The sequence below is a fragment of the Pituophis catenifer genome, unplaced genomic scaffold (assembly GCF_029215685.1).
Source record: "Pituophis catenifer annectens isolate HBS135680 unplaced genomic scaffold, rPitCat1.0.hap2 SCAF_15, whole genome shotgun sequence".
In the NCBI taxonomy this organism is placed as follows: Eukaryota; Metazoa; Chordata; class Lepidosauria; order Squamata; family Colubridae; genus Pituophis; species Pituophis catenifer.
In genome coordinates, this window is record NW_027256895.1 from 15,887,419 (window position 1) to 15,912,015 (window position 24,597).

Here is a 24,597-nt window from a genome sequence, read left to right on the forward strand (position 1 = left end):
CACAAAAACATGATAAACATTTGGCTTCACATGTACCAGAGATGCTTTAATTTCATAAATTATGTAAAATAAACTTTTTCTTTCTTTTTGGCAGGGAGGGGAGCTTTTTGCAAAGCTCAGGGGCTGCAGTATTTAAACCCATTCATGTTTACCCTAATGCACATTGTATCACTAAAATATTTTTAATATAACAGAGTAAGAAAGTTGGAAGGGACCTTGAGATCTTCTAGTCCAATCCCCATATCATTTAAGATGAATGGTTGTCCGATCTCTCCTTAAAAAAACCCCAGTATTGGAATACCCACAATTTAAGAAGGCAAGTCATTCCACTGATTAATTGTTCTAACTGGTAGGAAATTTCTTCTTAGCTCTAGGTTGCTTCTCTCCTTGATTAGTTTGCATCCATTATTACTCATCCATTCAGGTGCTTTGGGAAATAGGTTGACCTCCTCTTCTTTCTGAAAGCTCTGTAATTATTGGAAGATTGCTATTATGTTACTCCTAGTTTTTTTTTTTTCATTAAATAGACATATCCAATTCCAGCAATCATTCTTGTTTTAGCCTTCAGTCCCCTAATCATCTTTGTGGCTCTTCTCGATATTTCTTTCTGGAATCTGGGCATTTTTTTTTATATCATGTCGATCAAAACCATATCTTCTTCTTTATTAGTTATTGCCTACTATACTGATTAAGACTCAGAATCACTATCTAACATTTCAAAGAAAAGATTAAGGAAAGTTTTCTAGGTTCTGAAGTGAACTTCAGAGAATTATTGCTTTATATGTCCTATTAATGGAGATGGAAGAAAGAAGGCAGAACCTCAAATTGCAGAGGGGAAAATTATATGCTGAAAGCAACCTATTAGATTACATTCAAAGAGTACGGTGTTAAAATCAGTTTCATTTTTTCATTAGTTGGTCCTTCTTATTCAGATTAGGTCTCAGAACAATGATAAAGCATTTGGGTGAAAATATGCACCCCAGTAATCCAGCTGCTGAAGCCAAAATGGAGAAGATCTCCACAGCCACCATGTATTTTCCCTTGGTACTCAAATAGGTGGGAACAAATGATACCCAGACACTGCAAAAGACTAACATGCTGAAGGTGATAAATTTGGCTTCATTAAAGCTGTCAGGCAAATTCCTGGCTAGGAAGGCCACAGTGAAACTGACAGCAGTCAAGAACCCCAGAAAGCCAAGCACTGTATAAAACATGGTGGTTGAACCTTCATTACATTGTAGAACAATTTCTTCAGCCATGGAGTGCATGTCTGAATCTGGGAAGGGAGGAGAAATTGTGAGCCACACTACACAAATGCAGAATTGTGTCAGAGAACAAGATAGGACAATAGAGATAGCCAGCCTTTTCCCCACCCATTTTCTCATTTTGGATCCGGGCTTGGTGGCCATGAAAGCAAGGACCACTATGATTGTTTTCCCCAATATACAAGAAAGAGCTACAGAGAAGATGACTCCAAAAGCAGTTTGTCTCAAGAGACATTTCACTTGGTCAGGTTGCCCAATGAAGAGCAAACTGAAAAGGAAAGAGAGCAGGAGAGCAGCAAGAAGGCTATAAGTGAGGTTCCTATTATTGGCTTTCACAATAGGTGTGTCCTGATGTTTAATGAATATCCCGAGCACCACAGCCGAGATGACAGAAAAGGAGACTGCAATCACCGCCAAAGAAATCCCCAAAGGTTCTTGATAAGTTAAATAAATTGTACGTTTTGGAAGGCAACTATCCTTATCCTTTTTTGGATATTGATCCTCTGGACATGGGAAACAGTCATCTAAGTCTGAAAAAGAAACCATTCATAAAAGCATTATTGTTTTGAAGCATCTTCATTTCATTTTCAGTATGTTACAATTTTACAGTATTCTATAGACATAATGAGATCCCAATTTGATAGATAGAATGCCTTTAATATGGTGTGGCCCTCGAAGATCATTTCAAAATCCATAATTGATCTGCAATGCGATGGACCTTACAATTATCTCACTCATAGTTTTGTTATTTCCGCATGAGCTATACTGGCTCCAAGTTGCTTACTCTTTGCAATTCAATTTTCTGGTTATCACCATTAAATCCCTGGATGTCACTGGGCCAAATGATAGGTGAGATCACCTTTCTTCAAGGGTATCTGTCTTTCTCAATAAGTCTGGTAGGTAGGCATGCTCCAGATCTTGTCTGAAATAATGCCGTCAGGGAGTTTAGAATTCAATCTGGTCTATAGCATTCAGCCTTTTCCAATACTCTTCCATCTGAATTATTTGGGTTTCCTACCCTTTTATCCTTGTAGCAAGCTTGGAAACCTTTGTTATTCACTTAAAATATTATGGTAGAATGGGGATTGACTCAGAAGTTTGATTTTCTGGTACCCTGTAGCAAGGTTTTTTGTTTAAATTATTATTCGTGTTTCTAAATATTGTGGTAAAATGCATAGGTTATGCTATATGTAATAGACAATCATATACATTACAAAATCAATCAATCAATCAATCAATCAATCAATCAATCATTTGGATAGAATAGAAAGTAAAAACTAGTAAAAAATATGGAAAAATTATCAATACAAAATTATGAAGTCTAAAAATTAATTTAATTGTTTCATTGATTCACATTAATATGATGTGAAGCTCAAGATTTTCAATCACCATAATATTTATTAAAAATATTCATTTTTAAAAAATAAACCCCCATTTATATCTATTATATCATTGATACATTTAATATAATCCTTTCCTTACCTAATTGGTCAGCTATCTTCCCTTCTGGACATATTTTGCAATCATAGCAACAGGATAATTTCCCTTCCACTTTTATCTTGCTATGGCCAAGAGGACACTCTTTGTTACAGATGGAAAGAGGTAATGCCTGCTCGTAAATAAAATCAGAATTTTCAGAAAGAATTTATTTTTGGTGGATTGTTCTTTTCATCAATTATGCATATGCAAATTCTAAGGATTAGTTTCAGGCAACGTACCAGATGCTGATGTGGGAAAACCTTTAACTTGAGATCCCTCTGAGTATGCTCTCCTTAAGGTCCCATTTCTTGTTGGTGTCAAATCAAATCAAATATCTATATTATGGTCTTTGAACAGATTTGATAAAAGTGCTGTAAAATGGATAGTTTAATACAGCAAAATTATGAGGCCATGAAAAGGGAAAAATGAGAGATACCTGATTAAACATGAGAGGCCAAACAGCGTCCTTAGCAGAAATGGTGAGTAGTTTTTCTGGGAGAGCCAGGGGGTCGATTTTTCCAATTTGGACTTTCAGAAAGGACTTGTTTGGAAATGTGACCCAATTGAAAATATCAAATCCAGTTTCTAATTGCCCACTGGGGCCAAAAGAAACCTGTTCTCCAGCACTGTTGTTAAAGGAGACCTGTTGCAAGAAACGGTGGAGCTAAAGGAAGAAGAAAAAAAGAGGAGGGGGGAAATCCCAGGAAATTTATCAGGAATCTTTGAAAGGGATGTGAAAATTTCAATTTGATTCTTTCAATTTGGCCTAAATAAACTTGAGATATTCTTCATGCAATCATAGACAAATTTGCTATTCACTCGGAGTAATACTATTCCTATTTTCACAAGATTTCTTATTATTTTTTTACTATTATAATTCCCTTACAGTCTTAATGTCTAAGGAGATTCTCAGTCATACAAGCATTGGTTGTCCCTAAGGTGTTTTTTTTTCAAAAGGCAACTGGACTTACTTTGTTTTTCTTTGAAGATGTTTTCCTTCTCATCCAAGAAGCTTCTTCAGTTCTGAATTGAAGCAAAACACTTTCAAGAAAGATAAAGAAAGTTCCTTTGCCTTTGGGATCCTTTGGGATCCTTTGGGATCTTTGAATCTTAGTAACTCCAAAATTCAGCTGGTGAGGAATAATAATGCTATTCAGTAGCAGAGTAGTTTTCAAGTTTCTACATTAAAAATTGTCAAATATAATGGACTGAATAAGATCTTGCACATACCATTTTAGACATAAAAGAAGTTGGTATGTTACATATTTCTAACAGTCTCTACATTTAAGGATTAGAATTATATTTATTTTTTATTTTCTTTGATATGAAAGTTTCCAGTATTTCCATATAGTTTTCAAAAATATCTGTAAAGCTTTATATTAGTTAAAACAAAAAAAAAAAAAACCCAAAACCTATTCTTATTCTTAATTTTCCCCAAATTTTTAATTACACAACATTACTTGCCAAGGTGATTGGAGGAAGAGCTTCCATCTCCTCTCATCCATTTTTTGACCCCGTTTGAGTTTGGAAGAACGCATGGCCTTCAGAGCATGTGCCACAGCATAGATTGCATTGTAGACACTGTAACTATGTGCATTCATGGTGGTGTCAAAGACAGAATTAGGAAGAGTCTCCAGCTTCTCTTCTCCAGTGCAGATCCTTTCAGCATTCTCATCTCTAATATGACTGGAGAAGGAGCATTCAAATGCATCTTTCCAGAAATCCCTAATAAACCCATCGTCTTTTTTTAAGTTTGGGTTTCTCTTCTGCATAAATTGTTGGAATCCGGTCAGCTGCTTTGAGTGAATTGCAAAAGAAAGTGCACCATGGAGAAAATCAATGGGCAACTGTCTATGAATTAGAATGGATGTGAATTCCATCTGGGCTGACATGATCCAAATTTTGGCCGTTCTCTCCTTTGGAATATTATCATAATTGAAAAAATAGATCATGAGTCTCAAAGGCAACAAGCCTGCATTTTCAGCACTTAAGATAACTGCAATGACTGTACTCTCCATGATTACTTTGAATATTTTACCTGCGTTTTCTATCCACTCAGCAGCTGCATTACCATACCTCATCTGCGGCAGACATTCTATAAAGTCAAAGCAGATTCCTCTCTCTGAAAACATGGAAAGTCTCTTCTGAATGAATCTGTCTCTGTCTTCCTCAAACAGAGAAACTAACCCAACCCAGGTCCATCCAAAATGCAACAATAAGTGCAATATTCCTTTCAATTGATAGGTTTCATCTGGGAACATCCATTTGACAAACATTGCTGTTTCAGTATTAATCAGTGGAGCAGATCCATATGCGATCTAAATGGAGAAAGTCAGAAGAACATAGGAATGAAGGATCGCTTCCAAAATAAAAATGATAATAAATACCAATGCATGTGTATTTATTTAATCCAGTCTCTGGGTTTGAGTGGGATACAAAAATAGGGTGCTTAAAATTAGTTTTAGATGACATCTGCAATTTTGCTCATCACGCAAAAAGGGACTGTCCTTTCAAATTAGTCTTATTCACGGTTTTGCTCAAATTTCCATTTCAGTTTCCCACCTTTTGAATATAATAAATAGCTGGTGAGCAACTCATATTGATCCATTTTTTGTCTCACCTGGGGAACTTTGTAGTTGCATAGAGGGATTGCCATGCTGAGACAGGTGGTAATACAGGGTCCTCCAATGACAGCTACTGTGTTGGTCTGGTCATTGCATTTGTAGTTGGGTATAAATTTATCCTTTGTAGATAGAAATTCCATTGCTAAATGATAAGTTGTAATTTCCACAGGATAATGAGTAGCGATATGGAAACCAAGGCTTACATTGGGTAAAATCCCAGAATGTTCATTGATCTCCTTTACAGCAAATGCCAGAGCCAAAGTGTTCTGGTAATTTTGAGTGATGAACCTTCAGCGAGAGTTAGAATCTGTTAATATTTTTCTATTTCAGAATTGGACAGCTGTTGTAATCTATACATATAAATTATACATAAACATAATATAAATTAGTGCTTATTTTTTCTTCTGGACACCTGCAATTTGGTCACTAACAAATAGCCCTAGATTGTATTAACACTGACCAACTTCTGGCAACTTAACATTGAGCTAAGGTAGCATTTAATCAGACCATATTTGAAATACTGTGTTTAAAAAAAAGTATTGATAAGATTGAGAGAGTCCAGAGATGGGCAACAAAAATGGTACAAGAGCAGAGAGAAAATATATCAGGAAATATTAGAGGAAACGAATAAATTCATCCTAGAGGGAGAAGGAAAGAGGGTACAGGACTGAAACTTTTAAATGAATTAAAGTGTGTGAATAAGGTTCTAGAAGGCAGTATTCTCAATGTTAATTAAAACATAAGAACATGGGGACATAATCTCACAGTGACAAGATTGAAGTTCAAAACTAATTTTATTATTTCACAGAAAGAGTAGTGGAGCCATAACCATCTTCCAGAGGAGCTAGTGAATTAGTCATCAGTAACTGAGTTAAAACTTGCTAGGGATAAATATATCACATCAGGCAAAAACAAAATCTGCAATCAGTTTCCTATGTCTCTAGCTGATTTCAATATTATCTATATCTTATCCATATTTTCTGAGAGAATTAAGGCAGTTTGCTTTTCACATCCTAGATGTATAATAGCCTAAAATATCCACTAGAGGGTTTCTCTTTTATATCTGGATGAAATGAAAGGCAAAAAACCTCAAGATTAACAAGAGAGCTTCTGCAATATTTAGATTAATCAAACTTTTTACTTTCAACAAGGGACTTTGTTGAATGAAGGAAGCTTCCTGAAGGGAATGAAATTCATATACTTTATGATTAAAACTAATAATATTCATCTCAATTTCAACATCAGTATTAGGATAGGTTTACAATAAAAAAAAAAGGACTACATACGGTCACTAGAACAGGTCATAACAACTGACAAGCAACGAATACCTTTAAGCCTAAACATGAAAGAAAATGCATCTTTTAGGTGGCAATGAGGGGGAGGAGAAGTAGTTGGATACTTACAGGTACTTATCAAGGACATCAGAAGAAGGAAGGCTTTGAAAAGTAATCTCATTTGTAAGAAATAAAACCTGATAAATAATAGCAGCAATGATTAAATCTCCAGATTGGTAATATTTATGAACAATTGGAAGAGGACTACTAAGTTTACAAGTGTAGGGAGGAGAAATGCTCATCATAGTTGGGAAAAAAAGTAAAACTAATGTTCTGAATATAACAAGTTCATTGTAATATGTAGTCATTGTAGACATAAAACAGTAAATCCTATGTTACCATATAACTAATTTATAATCTAAAGTTAAAAGAGCCTGGGGGCACAGCAGACTAATAGCCTGTTATTATCGTTCAGCTGCCTGCAATTACTGCTAGTTCGAATCTCCCCAGGCTCAAGGTTGACTCAGCCTTCCATCCTTTCTAAGATAGGTAAATTGAGGAGCCAGTTTGTGGGAGCAATAAGCTGACTTGTATAAATATACAAAAGTATGAAGGCTATTGCTTAACGCATTGTAAGCCGCCCTGAGTCTCCGGAGAAGGGCGGCATATAAATCAATTTTTTTTAAAAATAAAAAAAAAATAATGAACTTTATCTAAAGTTAACAGAATAACAGAACTGGAAGGGAATTTGGAGATCTTCTAATGAAATATCACACATGAAACACAAATCCTTTCCCTACCCCCACATGCATGTCTTCATTTCTAAGCAGATATTAATATAGTGCAATGACTTAATCCAAGCTCATCATTTTTACAGTGTAAAGATTTGGAGAAGAAGGGACAATAACTATCCTTAATTACTAATCAATGCCATTCTTTGCAATTATGCTTTGAGAAATATCAGAAAAAAACTTGTTTATCATATCTCAATAGACACTGCTGCACTGCTATGAACCTTTGATGATGGGAAATAAATATGGGGGAATGAGAGTTCATGTGCTGAGAAGAAAACAAAATAGAACTATAGAAAAGAAAAGAATGGAAATAGTTCTGTTGGGGACATTTTTCTCATTAATTTTGGTATTAACACTTTGCTGAATACAACACTTTGGTTTTTAAAAACAATGTTAAATTATTCTGGTTAAAAAGATTCATTTTATTGATGAAATTGTACACCACCCAGAAGTGCCTCTCTGAAGGAGATGGGAAGCAAAGAAGTGTGAAAAAATGAATGAAAGAAAGAAAGAAAGAAAGAAAGAAAGAAAGAAAGAAAGAAAGAAGGAAGGAAGGAAGGAAGGAAGGAAGGAAGGAAGGAAGGAAGGAAGGAAGGAAGGAAGGAAGGATCTACCTTGAAAAGGAGTACTATAACAATTATTCTCTCTCCAGAAAGAAATTATCTTGGAATGTAAAAGATGTAGTCCAGCGGTTCTCAACCTGGGGGTCGCGACCCTTTTGGGGGTTGAACAGCTATTTCACAGGGGTCGCCAAAGCCCTCTCTCACCCCCCCCTCCTTCACTCACCTTCACTCTCTGCTCTGTTGGATCGCCGGCTGTTCACTTAACCCGCCCACTCCCAATCTATTGCTGCCTCCTGAGTCCCAGCTGATGGCTAGAGGAAAAAAAAACTGTTTAAATTCTTGCCGCGGGGCTTCAAAGGGCCGCCCTATAGCCAGTGGTGGGATTCTGCCAGTTCCGCCCCGCTCCTTGCCCCGCCCTTCCGCACCACTATTTATTGCCAATAAACAGTGGTGGGCGAGGGGTGGGCAAGCCAGCAATTTAACAAATGGTTCGGTGTTTTTTTGTAATTTTATTGGTCCACAGAGCTTCAGCACAGGCTAATTAGCCCTTGATTAGATCGGCTCCCGACTCTCAGCTGATTTGCTCTCAGCTGTTTTGCTCAGGGCTCTGCTGCTTGCTGGAGCAGATTTTTTTTCCCCTAGCTATGCTGAAAAACGAAAATGAAAGTAAAGCAGGCTGTTGGCTTTGCTGTTGCTGCAACGTTGGAAAATTAGGCAGGCAGATTTCTTTTCTTTTACCTCACCAAAAAAGGTAGGTGCAAACAATGGGAAATTTAGGGAAAAAGAGGAGAGTTCAAGATTTTAAAACACAAAAGAAAAAAAGCTCTATTTAACTAGGGAATTGTAATAATTGAGATACTATTAATTGTATATTGTGTTGAAAGCAGAAATGGTTAAGTTGTGGTTTGGAGGAATATATGGGGGAAATTATTTGGTTTATTATTATTGGTAAATATAATTAACTGATTTGTAAGAAATTGGATTTGCATGGAAATAATTGGAATATTCATGTTCATATTGATTAATATACAAAAAAGGTAGTTATATAACTAATTGATTTATATTAAAATGTTGAATTTATATTAAACAACTGTAATATTACATAATTAACCAATGTGAGGATGGATATAAAAATAGATGACAATGGGAAGGGGTATAATATAGAATAGAAGGGAAAAATTGAATTTGATTAAGATTAGAGATGAGGATGAAGGGTAATATTGGTTTTTTACAAAAATAGATGAGGAATAAATATGGCAAAAAGGAAATATAGAAATTGTAAATTTAATTGAAATGACTAAACACTATTTAAATTTGTGAACCGGCCAAATACTCTGTTCAAAGAAAATACATTGTATGTTTGTATGTGTGTTTCTAATTATTGCTATTTATTCATATTTGTTCTCTTTTATTCTTTAAAGTTTAACAATTCATTCTTTATCTTAATATCTTTATATTTGTTTGGGGTTGGCTTTCTTCCCTTTCATCTTTTTTATTGTACAGCAATCTTTCTCCTCAAACCTACCATCTCTCTCTTTTCTTTCCTTCTTACTTTCTCTTCCTCCCCCTCTTCTTCTCCTCCCTATTTCATCTTCCTTTCTCCTTCTCCTCCTCTCTTCCTCCCTCTCTTACCCTCACTCCTACTCTAATTTCCCTTCCCTTCCTTCATCCCTCTCTATTGCTGTATCCTTTTATGCATATGGACTACTCAGAGGGCTGAAAAAGTTATTTCTGACTGGTCCTTGCACTTTTGACCAGTCCTCGAACTTACGACTGTCCTCACATTTTACATTTTTGCCCGATCTTGTCACCATGGTGAAGAGAAGCAGTTGTGAAATGAGTGACATGGTTGTTAAGAATGCTGCACGGGCATAAATGTGAGGATGGTCATAAGTGTGAGGACCAGTCAAAAGTGCGAGGACCTGTCAGAAATGACTTTTTTCAGCCCTCTGAGTAGTCCCTATACACATAGCCATGGCCACCCGGTCACATGACCAGCTAGCCACACCCACCCAGTCACATGACCTCCAAGCCATGCACACAAAATAAGCCATGCCCACAGAACCGGTAGTAAAAAAATTTAGAACCCACCCCTGGTTGGGGGTCACCACAAAATGAGGAACTGTATTAAAGGGTCGCGGCATTAGGAAGGTTGAGCACCACTGATGTAGTCCATCAGAAATGAGGCTCTGGGATGGGAGTTGAGCCTGTTAAAAGGGACTTACAGTTCCTGAAAGAGTAGATGAGCATTTTCTGAGTTCTCCTTCTGCTATCTCTTTTTCTCAAGATCCTGTAGCAATCAGGAGCATTTTTGAGAACATCCAAATATCAAAATAACTTTTGGAAGTTTTCTTTTTCTCTTCTCTTCTCTTCTCTTCTCTTCTCTTCTCTTCTCTTCTCTTCTCTTCTCTTCTCTTCTCTTCTCTTCTCTTCTCTTCTCTTCTCTTCTCTTCTCTTCTCTTCTCTTCTCTTCTCTTCTCTCTCTTCTCTTCTCTTCTCTACTCTTCTCTTCTCTTCTCTTCTCTTTGTTTCTAATTGTTTGATTGGTTTTCAGTATAGAACATGGGACTCACATCATTACAAGATGAGCATTACAAGAGAGAAGGGATAACCACAAGTCTCTTTCAATTTTCTGACAATATGGACATTGTATCACTTTGGTACACAGCTGCCCCAGAGCTTAGCTAGTCTTGCTATTCCTGAACTCAATTTCTTTATCTCAAAAGTCATAGCTCAAGATAATACTTCTATCACCATTTAGCTAACTATGTCTCAACTAACTACATGGAGCATGGTGGCTCATATGGTTAAGGTACTAGTTTGATAATCAGCAGGATCAATTCAAGATCAGGTTGCTACCGCTTGTTCACATGGGCTCCCATCACTTGCTCCAGCTCTTGCTGACACAACAGTTTGAAAGCAGGTGATTGTGAATAGATGGATGAGTATCATTTCAGTGGGCAACCTATTGAGGCCATTAAAGGAACCTCCAACTGAGTGTCCCCCAGATAATGGTGATATCACCGACCAAAGTTTGTAGTATTTGCAGAATGATATCATGATATACCCAATGGCAATATGATATTTATTTATTTAATTATTTGTCAACAAGTATAAGGAAACAAGTCTCAGTATAGACAGACTTGGACACATGGAAAAATGGCACAAATAAATGGATATAAACAGGTAAAACATAGCCATAAACACATAGAAACTAACAACAGGATCTGGTAGAGTGTTCCAGTCATTTATTACTCGATTGCTAAAGTAATATTTTCTGCAATCAAGATTAGAGCAAATTACATTTAGTTTGTATCTATTGATGACCCTTGCGTTATTGAGATTGTAGTTAAAGTAGTCATTAGCAGGTAGGATGTTATGGTAGATAATCTTGTGTACTAAGCTTAAGTCGGAACATAGACAGCTTAGTTCAAGGTTATCCAGGCCTAAAATTTCAAGCCTGGTGGTATAAGGCATTTTATTGCGAGCAGCGGAGTTGAGTAGTCTTCTTGTAAAATACCTCTGACTCTCTCTAATGTACTAATGTGTGAAATACAGTGTGGGTTCCAGGCAGGTGAGAAGTATTCAAGGATAGATTTGGCAAATGTTTTGTGTGCCCTAGTTAGAAGTACAGCATTACCAGAGAGAAAACTTCGTAAAATAAGGTTGACAACTCTTAATGCCTTTTTAGCAATGTTGTTACAGTGAGCTCTGGGACTTAGATCTTTTGAAATGAGTACTCCTAGGTCCTTGACAGAGTGTGGGTTATCTTTTAGAGCATTTCCGCCTAGCTTATATTTGATGTTCTGATTTTTATTGCCAATGTGCAGGACTGAGCATTTGTTAGCAGAGATTTGGAGTTGCAAATTGCTTCACCATTGAGATACATAATCTAAGTCATTTTGTACGGTAGTAGAATTGTCTGTGGTGTTAAATCGTTTTACATCGTCGGCAAAGAGGATGCAGCTGCTTGTAAAATCATCACAAAGGTCGTTAATATAAAGCAGAAAGAGTGTTGGTCCTAAAATGCTGCCTTGGGGAACACCACTGTTAACTGGTTCAGGGTTTGATATAGTGTTTCCACTTTTAACTACATCATAGGGACTGTCCCTTCCCTCCAAGTACCTATTTGCATAGGACTAAAGGATTGTTGTGTCTTCTTTGAAATAAATGTGTGTGTGTGTGTGTGTGGAGAGAGGAAAGACAGAGAGAGACAAATGCGGGGTAGGCATACTATTTATACATCAACTGTTGAGTTAAAAATTACGTGAATAACTGCATCTCCTTAATAAGATATCAATAAGGAAACAGAAATACAGAATTGCTAAACAATCTCATGTTTTTAATTTATATAATAGAACTACTTCAGGAGCTAAATTATTTCTAATTACACTAATTGCAATTCAAGTTGCTGGATGTCACCTTTCAAGCTAAACAGGGCACAGAACTATGGACCAGGTATGGGTTAGAAAGATCTTCCAGGAGAGAGATTAGTCGAAAACTGAGTTAGTGCACACTAATATAGGCCAAGGATCGAGTTTAAAAAACTGAGGTTCCAGAAGCACATAGATCGCCCACACTAGAGAATGAATCTGAGGTTGGTGCAAATTTTCTGACAAGGTGCAGCTTTTGGCAACAAGGGGGCAGGACTCATTTAAGCTGTCAACACCATTATTTTTAAGAAGAGAGTACCATGTGTCAACTTGGCTCTACAAATTTCACAAAATGTCCTGAGGCTGGGGACTATATTTGTTCAAGACCTTGATTGGCTGACCTCTCTTGCATCTTGTCTGGCTGATAAGAGATAGACTCAGACATTATGTTCACATAGGTTCTTCTGTTTCTCTACAGAAGATGATGACATATACAGCCATATTACTGCTTTCTGTCACACTTTCAAAGTTGGCAGGGTGAAAAATAGGAATCCCTTGCTTTTGTGGAATGACCTTTATTTTTAGTGAAGTAAATGTGGAAAAGACCTTGAAAATCTCTCAAAACTATTCTAAAGATCAAGTGATTCCTAGCAAAATGGAGGAAAAGATATTCTGAATCTTTCTTTTACTGAGAAATATCTTATTTTGACAGTGAAGCTCATGGGATGCAGGATTTCAATCAATTCATTTTTGTATTCATGGATATTTTAACTTTTTCTTGATTAGTTATTGACTACTATTCTGATTAGTACCCAGAATCATTATCTAACATTAAAAAAGATTAAGGGGACAAAACTTCTAGGTTTTGAAGTGAACTTCTCAGAATTATTGCTTTATATAAGGTTTCATTCAAGGGATATGGTGTTAAAATCAGTTTCATTTTTTCATTAGTTGCTCCTTCTTATTCAGATTAGGTCTCAGAATAATGATAAAGCATTTGGGGGAAAATATGCACCCCAGTAATCCAGCTGCTGAAGCCAAAATGGAGAAGATCTCTACAGCTACCATGTATTTTCCCTTGGTACTCAAATAGGTGGGAACAAATGACACCCAGACACTGCAAAAGACCAACATGCTGAAGGTAATAAATTTGGCTTCATTAAAGGTGTCAGGCAAATTCCTGGCTAGGAAGGCCACAGTGAAACTGACAGCAGTCAAGAACCCAAGAAAGCCAAGCACTGTATAAAACATGGAGGTTGAACCTTCATTACATTGTAGAACAATTTCTTCAGCCATGGAGTGCATGTCAGAATCTGGAAAGGGAGGAGAAATTGTAAGCCACACCACACAAATGCAGAATTGTGTCAGGGAGCAAGATAGGACAATAGAGATAGCCAACCTTTTCCCCACCCATTTTCTCATTTTGGATCCAGGCTTGGTGGCCATGAAAGCAAGGATCACTATGATTGTTTTCCCCGATATACAAGAAAGAGCTACAGAGAAGATGATGCCAAAAGCAGTTTGTCACAAGAGACATTTCACTTGGGTAGGTTGCCCAATGAAGAGCAAAGTGCAAAGGAAAGAGAGCAGGAGAGCAACAAGAAGGCTGTAAGTGAGGTTCCGATTATTGGCTTTCACAATAGGTGTGTCCTGATGTTTAATGAATATCCCGAGCACTGCAGCTGAGATGAACGAAAAGGAGACTGCAATCACCGCCAAAGAAATCCCCAAAGGTTCTTGATAAGTTAAATAAATTATACGTTTTGGAAGGCAATTATCCTTATCCTTGTTTGGATATTGATCCTCTGGACAAGGGAAACAGTCATCCAAGTCTGAAAAAGAAACCATTCATAGAAACATTATCTCATCATTTCATTTTCAGTATATTTCAATTTTACAGCCATCTGTAGATTTAATGAGATATCAGTTTGATTACTGGAATGACCTTTATATTGTGCTGCTTTTGAAGACTTTTTCAAAAACATAAGTGGTTTGCCTTGCAGTGGACATGCACTTAACTCACTTAGTTCTATTACTCTGCATGAGCTATACTGGCTCCTAGTTGCTTACTCTATGCAATTCTATTTTCTGATTATCGCCATTAAATCCCTGGATGTCACTGAACCAAATTATAGGTGAGACCACCTTTCTTCCATGGTATCTGTCTTTTTCTTTTCTTTTTTTTTATTGAAAAAGTTTTTCAAATAGATTTGAAAGATTTTCCCCCTTTTCTCTCTTTTCTCTTTTCTTTTCTTCTCTTTTCTCTTGTAGTTTCCGAAAACTACAAGTTTTCGGAAACTTGTATGTTAGCTGATTGAATTACATGCTGGTCTTTAACTTGATAAGACATCAGATCAAGATCCAAAGCCTCCTCTCTTATATTTGTAAGTAATCCAACTGTAGCCTCTGAGGGCGAATCCAGAAGCGGCTCATCCAAAAAACCCTCTGTAGCTTGTTGTTTTTCCATTATTTCCAGCTCCATCTGCTTACTCTGAACTTCTATCTCTTGTTCCTTTTGCTGTATTCCTGACGCTGATAACATACATGGAGTTGTTGGGTCCTTTTTTAAAACCTTGTAGTAAAATTCTTCTGCTTTTTCAACAGTGTTTAATTGATATCTTTCTCCTTGATATCTCAATATTATACCAACTGGAGCATCCCACCGAAATGGGATGTTTTGTTTTTTTAACTCAGTCACCAAAAATCCAAAGCCCTTTCTGTCTTTTAACATCTTAGAAGGCAGCTCTTTATATATCCAGATCTTTACTCCATTCACTTCTAGAGTGGAGTTAAAAGACTTTTGCACAATATCATTTCTTATTTCTTTATCAGTAAAATCTCTAGGCAATTGCCTTTGCTTTGCCACCCAAGAATTTATTCTGTAGACCTTATCAATCTTACAAAAAACCTCTTCAGAGCTAACCTTTAAAATCACAGCCAGAGTTTCAGCAGACATCTTTCTCAAGTCCTCTCTGCTATTTTCCTTTATCGCCTTCATTCTGATTGCAAATTCCATGGATCTGAATTGCATCATTGTGATTTCATTTTCAATCCTTTGCGTTATATTATCTATATTATAAATCTTGTGGTCAGCTTCCTTCATTTTAAACTCTGCTTCTAAATTTTTTTCTTGAATCATTATCAAATCATTTTCAATTCTTTGCATTTTATTATCCAAATTATCAATCTTATAGTCAGCTTCCTTCAGTTTGGACTCTGCTTCTAAATTAATTTCTTCAAATTTATTGTCCATCTTTAGCATTATTTCTGAGAAACCTTTCAAAGCTGTTACAATATATCGCTTCAGGTTATCATACTTTTGTTGAATCAACTCTTTAATTTCCTGTCTAAATTTTTCAAGATTCTGATTCAAAATCTCATCATGTCTTGCCAACGCCTCCACAACAGATTCCTCTAAATCTTTAAAGACGTTTTTCTGCGTCTGCAAGCTAAAAAATTGCTCTTGTGATTTATTAATGGGGGAGCCCCCTCCCCCGCAGCTTTGTTGTCTGGCTTTGTCAGCTTTAGCGCCATCCTGCCACGCAAACAAACTCTTTTTTAAGGAAAAAGTCTTCTCTCCAGGCAATATCAATATCAAGTCTCTAAAAAAGAAAAAGCATGAAGCAGAGATTTTTCTCTTTTCTTCTAACCAGTGCTATCGCTAGATACTTTGTAGCATAAACTATTCAGACGGAAGGACTTTCGCTTTCAGCTTTCTTCTCAAGTCTCAGCCAGCTGCCATTTTAAACTTTTTTTTCCCCTTTCACTCTTCATTCTTAAAATCAGTCATAGGGTTATTACAAATACTTGCGATTTAGAGACCCAAATCCGGATTTCATCCTGCTTGTTTAAGTAGTCTGTTAGTTTTCTCTGATTAGGTTGGTCACATTGTCTAGCTCTGCAGGAAGCAGAGTTCCCCCGAAGCCCAGAGCTGCGGCGAGCTGGATAGGGAGCCTCATCCTGCTTCCTCCCCAAGAGTAAAAAAAAAAAACTCTTGGGACTTAGCAGAGGGCTCTACCTGTACTCGCCGGTTCTCCTCACGTCTCCCCAAAGAGACGGAGTTTTTTGAGCTGCCTCTCAGCTGTAGAGGCAGCTCTTTACGGGCGACGGGGCTGGCAGTCCCAAAAGACCGTCTGGCGACGACGGAAGCCAAACCAGAAGCCAGTATCTGTCTTTTTCAATAAGTCTGACAGGTAGGCATGTTCCAGCTCTTTTGTGTTAAATGTTGCCATAGGGGAGTTCAGAAGTCTATCTGGTCTGTAGTGTCCAGCCTTTTCCAATACTCTTCCATCTGAATTATTTGGGTTCCCTACCCTTTTATCTTTGTTGCAGAATTTTTGTTCACATAAAGAATTAGGCTACAATGGGAATTGCCTCAGGTGCCTTAATTGTCTGGTACCTGGTGGCAAGGGTGTTTTTTTTTTTTTTTTAATATTATTTGTGTCTCTAAAGATTGTGATAAGCCACGTAGACTTATTATATGGCAACTATACACATTCCCGAATCAATCAATCAATCAATCAATCAATCAATCAATCAATCAATCAATCATTTTGATACAATCGGAAGTAAAAGCAAGTAAAAATTATGCAAAAAATTACCAATGCAAAATTACCTCACATGCACTTAACTCACAGAATGGAGCTTGGGCCATTCCCTGAGACTCTGGCTCATGACTCGACGGGAGACTTGGTAGCCGCTTGGGATAGGGTGGCCGCTGGTGCTTTAGATTGGGTTGTGCCTTTGCGCTGAATCGGCCCAGCTCCTTGGTTCTCTGAGGAGCTGAGGGAGATGAAGCGCCAGAAAAGACACCTAGAGAGTAGTTGGAGGGCTAGTCGTTCTGGATCTGACTGAGCACTAGTGAGGTCTTATATCAAGACCTACTTAGTGGTGATAAAAGCGGCAAAGTGTAACTACTTTTCTGCTCTTATCGCGTCGGCAGATAATCGCCCAGCTGCCCTGTTTAGGGTGACCCGCTCCCTTCTCCACCTGGGAGCTCGGGAAGACCCCTTGCAAGGGTGTGCTGAGGATTTTGCGCATTATCTGCACGATAAAATCGCTCAAATTCAGGATGGCCTGGACTCTAACTGGGTGGGTTCAGGCAGGTGTCCAAGGTGGGTCTTGAAAATGGTATCTGGGAGGAGTTTGATCCTGTGACTCCCGAGGACATGGACAGGATGCTGGGGATGTTGAACGCAACCACATGTTTATTGGACCCATGTCCCTCCTGGCTGGTGCTGGATACCCGGGAGGTTACATGAGGCTGGCTCCAGAGGATTATAAACGCTTCTTTGAGTGAGGGTTTCTTACCTCCTACCTTGAAAGAGGCGGTGGTGAGGCCCCTTCTCAAGAAGCCCTCTCTGGATCTGGCTGTTTTGGCAAATTACCATCCTGTCTCCAACCTTCGCTTTGTGGCAAAGGTTGTTGAGAGTGTGGTTGCGCGACAGCTCCCACAGTACCTGGATGAAACTGTCTATCTGGATCCATTCTAGTCCGGCTTCAGGCCTGGGTACAGCACGGAAACGGCATTGGTCGCATTGGTTGATGATCTCTGGAGGGCTCGGGACAGGGGATGTTCCTCTGTTCTGATCCTATCAGATTTCTCAGCGGCTTTTGATACCATCGACTATGGTATCATGCTGCACCGGCTGGAGGGATTGGGAGTGGGAGGCACCATCCTATGGTGGTTCTCCTCCTATCTCTCTGACCAGTTGCAGTTTGTGTTGGCTGGGGGGCAGAGGTCGACCTCGAGGCACCTTGTTTGTGGGGTGCCACAAGGGTCAGTCTTCTCGCCTCTCTTGTTCAACATTTATGTGAAGCTGCTGGGTGAGATCATCCATGGACTTCGGGTGCGGTGCCATCTGTACGCTGATGACACTCAGCTGTACATCTCCACCCCAGACCACCCCAACGATGACCTTGAAGTGATGTCCCAGTGCCTGGAGGCCGTACGGGTCTGGATGGGGAGGAACAGGCTCCGACTCAACCCCTCCAAGACCAAGTGGCTGTGGCTGCCGGCGTCCCGATATAGCCAGCTGGTGCCATTGCTGGCTATTGGGGGCGAGTCATTGGCCCCCACAGAGAGGGCTCATAACTTGGGCGTCCTCCTGGATGCACGGCTGTCTTTAGAAGAGCATATGACAGCCATGGCCAGGGGGGCTTTTTATCAGGTTCGCCTGATACGCCAGTTGCATCCCTTTCTGGATCGGGACTCCTTATGCATGGTCACTCATGCCCTCGTCACCTCTCACCTGGACTACTGCAATGCTCTCTACATGGGGCTCCCCTTGAGGAGCACCTGGAGTCTCCAGCTGGTCCAGAATGCAGCCGCGCGGGTAATTATGGCAGTGACATGGCGCTCCCATGTAACACCTCTCCTGCGCGAGCTGCACTGGCTCCCGGTGGTCTTCCGGGTGCGCTTCAAGGTATTGGTTGTCATCTTTAAAGCGCTCCATGGCTTAGGGCCCGGGTATTTACGAGACCACCTTCTGCCACCGATAACCTCCCACCGGCCAATCTGCTCCCACAGAGAGGGTCTCCTCAGGGTGCCATTGGTCAAGCAATGTCAACTGATGACCCCCAGGGGGAGAGCCTTCTCTGTGGGGGCACCCGCCCTCTGGAACGAGCTATCTCCAGGAATACGACTGATCCCGGACCTCCGTACTTTCCGCCGAGCGTTGAAGACCTTCTTATTTCAGCAAGCTGGGCTCGCTTAAAATTTTAATGGGCTATTTTATGGGTAAAGGGTATTAAAATTTGGGGAAGCCAAACTGATCTAATTCTGTTTTAATTTATTTAATTTTTATACTATATGTATTTTAATTTTGGCTGTTCACCACTCTGAGTCCTTCGGGAGAAGGGCGGTATACAGATTTAATAAACCTAAACCTAACCTAACCTAGTTCTATTCCTGCTGCATGAGCTTTACTGGCACCTAGTTGTTTACTCTGTGCAATTCAAGTTTCTGGTTATCACCATTAAATCCTTGGATGTCACTGGGCCAACTATAGGTCAGATCACCTTTCTTCAATGGTATTTGTCTTTCACAATAAGTCCGATAGGTGGGCGTGCTACAGATTTTTGTGCTAAATGTTGTCTCTGGGAGTTCAGAGTTGTATCTGGTCTGTAGTGTCCACTCTTTTCCAATATTTTTCCATGAATTATGTGAGTTCCCTACCCTTTTATCCTTCTAACAGGTTTGGAAAACCTTATTGTTCCCCTAAAGGGTACAAAGGGTAGAATGGGGGTTCACTCAGGAGCCAGATTTGTCTGGTACCTGGTGAGAGGGGTGATTTGTGTTTCTAAAGATTTTGGTAAGCCACCGAGGTTTACTATATGAGATAGGCACCCATGGATCCAGGAAGTAATTGAAGAAAATATAGATTTGGCACCCAAAACTTTTCTCCTGGGAGTTCTAAAGAGGACATATGAGAAGAGGAAGAGATATTTAATTATACACATTATCATGGCAGCCAGAATAAGATATGCAAAGTATTGGAAAGAAAAAGGAATACCACCGGAAGAGCATTTAATTTGGAAAATTTTAGAATGTGCTGAGATGTGTAAATTAACATATGAGATTGATGAAAAAGAGGAATCGCAATATTATACAGTGTGGGGACTATGGTACAAATGGTTGGAAGATAGAATAAAGAAAGGAAAAGGAAGAACTTAGATATCTAAATAAGGGAGTAAAATATGAAATATAATAAGTTAAGAATGTATTCAATCTGTATTTATATTAACACTGTCGAACCGATAGTTCATGTATTGTATTACTATGCAATTTAATTTAAAAAAGAAAAGAGAGAGAGATAGGACCCATATACATTCCAGAATCAATCAATCAATCAATCAATCAATCAATCAATCATTAGGGTGGAAAAGGATGTAAAAACCATGGAAAAATTACCAATGCAAAATTACCTTTATTTCCATTATAATATATTATAAAATTTTTAAAGGACTATTGGTGCTGAAGATGAAGTTAATGTTTAATAAAATAATGGAGGGCCTCCGGGGGTTGGGGAAGGCCATTTTCACCCTCCCCAGGCTCAAAGAAAGCCAGGCTCAAAGAAAGCCAGGATCAAAGAAAGCCAGGCTCTGGAGCCTGGGGAGGGTGTAAAATCAGCCTACTGGGCCCACCATGCCATCGCGTACCAAAAGCGAGGGGTGCGTGAGTTGCGCACACATCCACAGGGGTTGGGCACATTGAATCATGGGTATGGACATGCTTGCGTGTGACCCCCCATGTGCTCCCCCTAGATTAGTGATGACTAAATATTGGGGACAAAATTAAGATATTCAAAGAAATGAGTGGTATAATGAAATTTGGAGTATGGCAACAAATGATAAATTAACAACAGGAATTAAATTTTAAAAAGGGATGGTTAAAGTAAACAATTATAATGAAATATGAGGGTATTTTATAAAAACATTGTTGGTGGAAGGCAAAGGGAATAAACCTACTCAAGAATATATATTGTTTCGGAGGGGATAAGGGCACAATTGGCATATATTGTATATCTTTTAGTAGTTATAGAAGAAGAACTAACTATAAGAAAAAAATGGACTCGGGGGTGTGTGCACTGTAATATTTGTATTTTTTCTCTTTTTTGTATTTAGAGTTATATGTATTATTTTTGTATTGTTTGTATTTAAAATTTAAAAAAATCAAATGTTTCAATATGATGTCAAGCTTAATATTTTCAATCACCATAATATTTATTAAAAATATGTGTTTATTAAAATAAACCCCATTTATATTTATTATATCATTGATTCATTTAATATAATCCTTTGCTTACCCAATTGATCCGCTATTTTCCCTTCTGGACATAGTTTACAGTCATAGCAGCAGGATAATTTCCCTTCCACTTTTATCTTGCTGTGGCCAGGAGGACACTCTTTGTTACAGATGGAAAGAGGTAATGCCTGCTCATAAATAAAACCAAAATTCACAGAAAGAATTTATTTTTGGCGGATGGTTTTTTGCATCAGTTACAGATATGCCAACTCTTCATATATAATCCAAACATTGGAGTTGCAATTTCCAGTTTTATTCCTGGTGTAAATTCACTGCTGAATGTTTAACTGTTTCTTATTTCATACCTATTACATTAATTGATTGATAATTCTCAATAATGAATAGAATAGAATAGAATAGAATAGAATAGAATAGAATAGAATAGAATAGAATATAATATGGTTAGGCAGGAAACCCTACACCACTTCAGACAAATGGTTATCCAATCTCTTCTTAAAAACTTCCAGTGTTGGAGCATTCACAACTTCTGCAGGCAAGTTTGTTCTAACTGTCAGGAAATTTCTCCTTAGTTCTAAGTTGCTTTTCTCCTTGATTAGTTTCCACCCATTGCTTCTTGTTCTACCCTCAGGTGCTTTGGAGAATAGCTTGACTCCCTCTTCTTTGTGGCAATCCCTGAGATACTGAAACTCTGTTATCGTGTCAACCCTAGTCCTACGGTGTGTAGATATTACATTTTCTCTAATCAAAAAATTTGATCAACCATCCCCTATTTCAGAAGAGGTTATTAAAAAGTTAATTTTAAAGTGTTGAAATCATGAAATTTGTATTTTTTTAAAAAAAAATCATTTGGTTATAATAAATTTTATTTATCTTAAAGTACATACACCTCTAAAGTATTTTGCAAATGCACTTAGAAAGACATTCTGTATACTAAGATAGCTTAGCATTGGAACTACAGAAATACTTTGGACATAGAAATCTTAAGCTACCTCTTTGATCCCAATAAAGAAGAACATTTGTAGCTCTGGATTGAAATGAGGGGTGCTTGATGGTCTCTGAATTTAGTACCACAAGGATGATGTTATCTAGTTTGGGTAATGAACTGTCTGCAAGAAAGCAAACAAACGCAAAAAGCACCAAGGACACCCCTTTCCCCCTTCCCCCCTCACACACACACACACCACTTTGCCTTTAGAAGTTTGTGTTCAGATCACATTCAGTCCTGATTGACTCCATCAATCCGTGGAAAATAATTTCAGGAAAAGGGGAAAATGAGACATTACCTGGTTAAATATGAGAGGCCAAATGGCTTCGTTGTCAGAAATGGTGAGGAACTTTTCTGAGGGAGCCTTGGGGTCGATCTTTCCAATTTGGATTTTCAGAAAGGACTTGTTTGGAAATGTGACCCAATTTAAAATATCAAGCCCAGTTTCTAATTCCCCATTGGGGCCAAAAGAAATCTGTTCTCCAGCACTGTTGTTAAAGGAGACTTGTTGCAAAAAATAGTGGAGCTAGAGAAAGTCGACAAAAAAAAAAAAAAAAAAAGGAAAGAAACAGGAAAGTTATCAGGACTCTTTGAAAGGGATGGGAACATTTCAATTTGTTTCTTTCAATTTGGCCTAGGCTTAAAGAAAAGTAAGCTGTTCCATTTTGCCTCGGTTAAACTATTTCAAAATGGTAAAAAAATATAGTTTTATCAAATACATTTTTAACTCTCAGCTGAAAAACTGTGAGATGAGAATTCCAACAGAAAATCAAGAAAGGGATAGAACTGAGAAATCATTTTGCTTTGATTGAACTCTGTGTGGTGTCAGGAAGGGCATCCGGCCAGTAAATACTTGGGTCCATTCAATTGCCCCAACTCTACCCTGAATTAAGGGATTACAGGGTTATGAAAAGAGACTTAATGCAGGCAAGGTAGAATTCTCTGAGACAGACAATTCTAGGTCAAAATGTCTTTTACTTCCATCCAGGGGTAATGCCAGGTGTTACTTTTGAAAAAAAAATAAACTTGAAATATTCTTCATGCAATTCATTGACAACTTTGTTATTCACTGGAAGTAACACTAAATATACAGTAGTTGCCTTTTGAATACATACCTTTAACACCTTTGAATCTTAGTAACTCAAAAATTAAGCTGGTGAGGAATAATAATGCTATTCAGTAGTAAAGCAGTTTTCATGTTCTACATGTAAAATTGTCAAATATAGCGGATTGAATAATATCCTGTACATACCATTTTAGAAATAAAATAAATTTCATATGTTACATATTCTTGTATCTTTATCTAAGCCTTAGATTTATATTTTATTTTTTCATTTTCTTTCATATGAAAATATCAACTACATTTATATAGCTTTCAAAACTATCTAGAAATCATTCTAACTGTTAAAACAACACAACAAAACAAAACAAAACACAAAACCAGTCTCCTATTCTGTTAATTAATGATTTCCCCAAATTTTGTATTAGCCAACATTACTTTCCAGGGTGATTGGAGGAAGAGCTTCCAGCTCCTCTCATCCATTTTTTGTCCTCCTTTGAGTTTGGCAGAGCGCATGGCCTTCAGAGCATGTGCCACAACATAGACGGCATTGTAGACACTGTAACTATGTGCATTCATGTTGGTCTCAAAGACAGAATTAGGAAGAGTCTCCAGCTTCTCTTCTCCAGTGCAGATCCTTTCAGCATTCTCATCTCTAATATCACTGGACAAGGAGCATTCAAATGCATCTTTCCAGAAATCCCTAATAAGCCCATCATCTTTTTCTATGTTTGGGTCTTTATTCTGCATAAATTGTTTGAATCCGGTCAGCTGTTTTGAGTGAATTGCAAAAGAAAGTGCACCATGGAGAAAATCAATGGGCAACGGTCTATGAATTAAAATGGATGTGAATTCCATCTGGGCTGTCATGATCCAAACTTTGGCCTTTCTCTCCTTTGGAATATTATCATAACTGAAAAAATAGATCATTAGTCTCAAAGACACCATTCCTCCATTTTCAGCACTTAAGATAACTGCAATGACTGTACTTTCCATGATCACTTTGAATATTTTACCGGCATTTTCCATCCACTCAGCAGCTGCATTACCATATATCATCTGGGGAAGACATTCTATAAAGTGAAAGCAGATTCCTCTCTCTGAAAACATGGAAAGTCTCTTCTGAATGAATCTGTCTCTTTCTTCCTCAAACAGAAAAACTAACCCAACCCAGGTCCATTCAAAATGCAACAATAAGTGAAGTATTGCTTTAAATTGATGGGTTTCCTCTGGGAACATCCATTTGACAAACATTGCTGTTTCAGTATTTACCAATGGAGCTGATCCATATGAAATCTAAAGGGAGAAAGTCAGAAGAACATAGAAATAAAGGATATCTACCAAAATAATATTAATAATAAAAAAAAATAATGCATATGTGTTTACTTAATCCAATCTTTTGTGGGATACAAA

At 38.0% G+C, this 24,597-nt stretch overlaps 1 protein-coding gene and 1 pseudogene across 1 annotated transcript; both read right to left on the reverse strand.

Annotated features, from left to right (window-relative positions):
- Nucleotides 1–899: 899 nt before the first annotated feature.
- Nucleotides 900–6,947, reverse strand: LOC139324438 (vomeronasal type-2 receptor 26-like). The gene is made up of 6 exons (XM_070954151.1): nt 6,772–6,947; nt 5,365–5,656; nt 4,205–5,062; nt 3,181–3,408; nt 2,748–2,874; nt 900–1,795 (listed from the first exon to the last, which is right to left on the reverse strand). Exons 1-6 carry the CDS (start codon nt 6,945–6,947, stop codon nt 900–902), a joined length of 2,577 nt encoding a protein of 858 aa, XP_070810252.1.
- A 6,361-nt stretch (nt 6,948–13,308) lies between these two features.
- The window catches only part of LOC139324440 (vomeronasal type-2 receptor 26-like), a 37,084-nt pseudogene continuing 25,795 nt past the window's right edge, over nt 13,309–24,597 (reverse strand).